Source organism: Amphiura filiformis, chromosome 9 (assembly GCF_039555335.1).
Source record: "Amphiura filiformis chromosome 9, Afil_fr2py, whole genome shotgun sequence".
Classification (NCBI taxonomy): domain Eukaryota; kingdom Metazoa; phylum Echinodermata; class Ophiuroidea; order Amphilepidida; family Amphiuridae; genus Amphiura; species Amphiura filiformis.
In genome coordinates, this window is record NC_092636.1 from 42,296,688 (window position 1) to 42,302,446 (window position 5,759).

Genomic DNA, 5,759 nt, shown 5'->3' on the forward strand with positions numbered 1-5,759 from the left:
CGATTCATCGTAACTAGATGACGGCCCTTTGGTCTTGATCTTACCGATGAGGACAAATCTCATCAGTATCGTCGTCAACTCGTTGGCTCAGGATTACAAGGTTCTAACTGATATTTTGGTGTTTTTGTCGGTAATGAAATATTTGAAATCGTGATTGTCCAAACTTCTCATGATATAATTACTCGAAAATTTTTGTTGAACTTGTTTAAAGACCTCACTTTGTTTAAATGTATTTGTTTTCAATGTCCGCTAGAAGCTTATCATTCTAAGCCCACAAGACATCACCGACGTCGATTTTCTCCGATATGACAGGGCTTTCTGAATCCAAAGATGCTGACGGATTGATGGTAAAATATAAAGAATGTGCTTGTCTTGAAAACATAAGGAATCGGTTCCGTGGTAAAACAACTCGCGTAAAGTAGACATATGTTCATTTTCGTTTCTGTAGATAATGTAGTAGATTGATGAGTCCGTGACAGAGTTGGTTTTGAGATCGTAGACAATATCACCATCAGCCAAATCCTCTAGAGATTGGTGTAAATGCAAAATCTTTATAGTCCGCCCCTAACCATAACCCTAATACTAACCGCTAACCTAAACCATATTTTCCCTTCTGCCGATAACTCTTACTCTTAAAAGAGAGAGAGAGAGAGAGAGAGAGAGAGAGAGAGAGAGAGAGAGAGAGAGAGAGAGATAGAGAGAGAGAGAGAGAGAGAGAGAGAAAGGAAGAGAGAGAAAGAAGAGAGAGAGAGAGAAGCGAAAGGCAACTGGGTTCAAATCACAGCTATAATTCCATCCTTTTTATTAAAGTTATGTAAATCACAAATATGAATGCTCGAGCAGCTCTTCTGATGCCAGAAAATCCGAGGTCAGGAGGGAGTGGAGAAACAAGTTTGCTTCACTGGTTCGAAGTAATGTGATCTTCCTTTGGAGATCTTTGGCCAGATTCTGGGACACAATATTGTCATGTCCTCAATTTCGACCATTTTAGCATTGTAATTGAAATTTTTTTTCCAGTAAATTTCTTTTGATAGCAAATCAGTGTGACAATTGGGAAATTTAGCTCTTTTCGATGACTCCGGTACATCCGTGGACCCCACCGTGAAGGGACCAAGGCGGCCCCTGGACCATTTGAGCCGCCCCCCCCCCGCGCTCGATCATGTCGAAACATTATTATTACAAGCAACCCCCCCCGGCTGAGAACATTTTCTAGCGACGACCCTGTGCTAACCCTAACCAGATTTTTGTTGGGGACGGACTAGATTAGACTGTATCCGGACTTTCCCGGAACCACCAGTTGATACATGCCTCAACCGGCAAACGTATTATCGGGGTAACGTATGCCCACCACCACATGTATCCTGTAAATAATACAAGAAACCTATGATTAATTATCACAAATTTATGTCGAGTTACTTGAAATTAACTGATCCCTTTTCTCTTCAAGACCTATATATAAGCAGTGTGAAGAATATGGAAAGAATGTGGGGAAATGTGAGTATGAGGATGTCATTGTGCGTACGTGTATGGGAAGGGTGTAAAGTGAAGTGAGGATACTTAAATTCTTTGCATTATTTTGATTCTGACCCTAAAACCCAACCTAACCGAAACCATATCTCACCCTAGCCCTAGCCCTAATCCTAAACCTAACGCTAAAACTACCACTACCGCTACCACTACCGCGAACCATAGCTTGATATTTGTCGGGGGCGGGCCAGATTTTGCAGTGTACCCTGTAAAGATTAAAGAATACAAGATTAATTATCAACCAGTTACATTCAGTTACTTGAAGCAAACTGACTCTTTTTCTCTTCAAAATCCAGTATAAAGAAATAATTAACGGGCCCTCTATGTTTAGTCTAAACAGCTTTATTACATTAGGTTACTACTATAGAAAATAAGATTTAAAAATGGCATCAAATTGGTTCATTGATCTTTTATAATTTAAACCCAAATAAAGCTAGAAGAGCACTTAATTGAAGGAACGCACGACATACCTAGCAAACCAACTTTATTCGTTAAATAACTCATTTAAGGCAGAAACGAACCATAACCTCTAACCCTGACCTAATCCTAACCCCATACCCTAAAACTTATATTAATGATGTTCATACGATTAGCCTATTTGAGCGCTTTACTGCATCGGAAAAATATGTTAGGGGTTACAACCTCTACTTCAGCAAGAGTAGGGCCAAAAGATATAATGTTCCAAAAACATTGTTTTAAAGGTGACTTTTTAGTGTGATTGATTATAGAATTGCAGGACTTATCAAAAACACAAGTATTTTAGTATTTCATTATCAAATTTTATCTGATCAACTTTTTCTGACACACTTTTTCTGACATTGGGAGTAGGTCATAAAAGCTATGCTAAAATAATCAGAGATTGTTGCTTTTTCTTACCTTCATTCTCTACTACCACTTCGCCTTTAATATCTTTTTCCAAAAGCTCGAGTGTGTAGCATTCTCCATCTGTTTCTATCATGGAGAGAAGTTGATGCACTTGTTGACGATTTTCCTCAGAAGTGGATTTAAACTTGCTGTTCACTCCAACATATCGCATGCTGCAATCTTCCAAAAGATTACGACACGGACCGCTGATTCTGTCCACATATTGCTGCAGCTTACGAGCTCTCCTCTCATCTATGGAATGCCGATTTCCCTCTTCGTCTTCACTGTCGTCGTCATCGTCGTCAAATAGATAATCAACATGCGTAAAAACCACGATCAAAAACCTGGTACTTTCTCTTCCGAAACTCTTTCTCATCTGCCCAATTCCACGAATCACTTCCTCTGTAAATCGACCCACCTTAATGGTAAGTAGTATTGCATGGGGGCCTGGTGAAATCAACGAAATGCTTCGCTTTAAAACATCTCTTTCAGCGATGCAGTTTATCGTGTCGAATAAGCCTGGTGTATCCACGATCGAAACACGATAGTCAAGAACTTTCGCATCTTTGCTTTCCAACTTGGTAGTCACCTGGGCTGGGCTAGCTTTACTCACAAACGGAGCTGTCAGTTTTTCTTCAACACCTAATATACTGTTGCAGAGAGAGCTTTTGCCTGCTGCAGTCATTCCAACTACCAGTAAACGTAAGGCCTTAGTTCCTACAAAACAAGACAAAAGTCGATTTGAGTAGATATCGCTAGATTGTCAGATTGACCTGGTTCTAGACATGATTGTGGGTCAAATTTGACTCGGAAAACTAGTGACATCTTATTTCACTAGAAGAAATCTAGTCAGATTGAAATGATCGTTTTAAGGAATCGGATATTAACGTTTCCACCAGACTTCGAATTGCATTCTGAATATGAGGAATGTCAAATAATTTTGATTTTTTGAAGTTTGCGATATACACCAATCCGCTGGCAAAATCATGTATTTTGCCCTCTATCGACGCCGCCTTTACTGCGGTGTTCCCGCTGGTATTTAACACTGACAATCAGCTGAATACACCGCAGTACAACACCAGTACAACAAGTGGTAATTTTAACTAATTTGTAACCTCATATTTTATATAATAACATTTCATTGCGATTCGATCATGGACACGTAGGAAGATGATGTTCGACAGTGGCCTAATATTTCTGATGAGGGTTCGTAATTATTCTAACATTGATCAATGCAAAGAATGCCGAAGTTTTGTTGAAATCTAATGTGTATCTGTTGTTTGATATAAAATTGGACGTAGTCGAGTCCAATATTTTACAACTCATAGCGAGACCAATAAATATTGGGCGTAAAGCATCCAATTTTATCATTATTATGTTTTGGATCCAATATTATCACAACTTGGATCCATCAAAACATAATAATGTTTAAACACGGTCTCTGTCGCGTTGGTTACCATGTCACGACTTTCCTTTACTTGCAATGAGCAAAACTTTAATTCATGTGATATTTATATCCAAGAAACAAATGATAAAGTTTCATCAGAAACAAATGATAAAGTTTCATCACCAATGGGAACAAAAAGCAAAATATGCAAAACTTACGCCAATAAGATTTCATTTTAGACCTTCTTGTGGTTAATTTGTGATGAGATCTGTCTAGCAAACATGTTTACTTCTTCCAATGAATAATCTGACGTAACCCGACAGCCATGCCGGCGTCAATCCCGGGGGGACAGGGGTGACGTATCCCCCACCTTTCGGCAAAATGACCCTTTTTTTGTTCTTTTCAGCCACTTTTTAACAATTTTAGCCGGTTATCCCCCTCCCCACATTTCAACCGGATTGGCGCTAATGCCGACAGCCACCTGTCCGGCACAGCTTGGAAATGGTATCAACGTGAAAATCGAAGGACATAATTGTAAAGCATAAATTAATATAAAAATCCTAAAAATTATTGCGACATATATTTAAAATAACAATAAATACATGTACAAGGCTGTATAGCACCATGGGTCAGCCAACCAAAACACGTATATTGCGCATAACATCAAAACTTATGCATCAAAAGGGGGTAAATAAAATGCATTTTAGTATTAGGGCCGACTTTTGAGTTCGTTTATTTTTTTAATCTTCATCAGTTATTTGGTAAATATTCGGACAATGTCTGCTAGAACGTCCCCTCTTTCGTGGTGTCCATACTATCATGAATATCACAGAAAACGGCTAAAAAGTTGAGAGAATACGTATTGTGAACCAAGGTGTATCGTAGCAGGAACACCGCAGTAAAGGCGGATGCTGTACTGCCATCATGCGGCCCACAGCGTCATCATCCCTACATCTTCGTGTCAAAAATTGCCGTGCTGGTAGGGCGATTTTGTTCGAGATAGGCCGAGCGACCCAAGCTAAGCTACGAACTAAGCACACGTCCGTGTACGATAAAAATTAATTGCCAGTACTAATTAAGCGTTGGCATATATCTCAAAATTACACGTTTTTACAATCTGCGCATGCTCATTATCCTCTTTAACGTTTCTAAGACAAGAAAAATCGATTATTTGTCAGTTTTTGCTTTCAATACCCTGACTGGACTGGAGGTCCAATACCCTGACAAGAGATTACCTTATTATTTCAACACATATATTCAATGGTTGTGATGTTGGTATCTATGGTTATATTTGTGGACATGATAAAGTCATTTAGATCCATTACAAAATCATCCAAAATGGTTACCCTATGCTCCAAAATTCAAAATAGCGGCAAAATGAAAATAAAAGAAAAACCGTGAATTGTATGCCCTAGAATATCAACTCTCATTTAATACTCTCCATCTCCTTCAAATGGTCACTTCGTTTAATAGCGTTATTATTCTCGATTTCAGCTGTAAATGTCTAGATATGCTTGACTTAAAAAACGCAATGTCGCGTGTCGTATCTGACGAATACTTACTTACTTTACTTTAATCCACCACTTTTGCCTTTCATAGCGTCGTGGGGAAATGTAACATTCTTTCCTGGGCAAGTCGGGTAGCCTCACTCATGGTAATCCCATGACTTGAGAGTACTTCCTTTACTCCATCTGCCCACCTCTTCCTTGGTCTTCCTCTAGCCCTAGTTCCTGTTGTTTTGCTATTATATGTTCTTGCTGCAGGTTGGCTAAGGGCCATTCGCATATGGTGACCGAACCATCTAACTTGTTGTTTTGCAACATATTCTGTGATTGGTGTGGTGCCCACCATCTTTCTGATATCGTCATTCCTGATTTTATCCCGCCTTGACTTATTAGCTGCTCTTCTTAGGCATCTCATTTCACAGGTGATGAGCTTTTGGGTTGTTCTTTTGTTGAGAGTCCATGTTTGGCACTGGTAG

At 39.2% G+C, this 5,759-nt stretch overlaps 1 protein-coding gene across 2 annotated transcripts; it reads right to left on the minus strand.

The window, feature by feature from the left end:
- Positions 1 to 680: 680 nt before the first annotated feature.
- On the minus strand, positions 681 to 3,103 carry LOC140160333 (GTPase IMAP family member 4-like). 2 transcript variants are annotated; one of them, XM_072183585.1, is made up of 2 exons: positions 2,404 to 3,103; positions 681 to 1,361 (listed from the first exon to the last, which is right to left on the minus strand). In XM_072183585.1, the coding sequence occupies exons 1-2, from the start codon at positions 3,074 to 3,076 to the stop codon at positions 1,264 to 1,266; spliced, it is 771 nt and encodes a 256-aa protein (XP_072039686.1). In that variant the 5' UTR covers positions 3,077 to 3,103; the 3' UTR covers positions 681 to 1,263. The 2 variants fall into 2 exon arrangements, with proteins under 2 accessions (XP_072039686.1, XP_072039685.1); XM_072183584.1 differs by having other exon boundaries at positions 681 to 1,733.
- Positions 3,104 to 5,759: the final 2,656 nt, after the last annotated feature.

What these genes read in the sequence shown, in the direction of transcription:
- LOC140160333 (XM_072183584.1), bottom strand. Translation starts at nt 3,076, where the DNA reads ATGACTGCAGCAGGCAAAAGCTCTCTCTGCAACAGTATATTAGGTGTT. An exon ending in AGTGGTAGTAGAGAATGAAG is followed by an intron (nt 1,734 to 2,403) that starts GTAAGAAAAAGC and finishes TAATCTTTACAG; the next exon opens with GGTACACTGCAAAATCTGGC.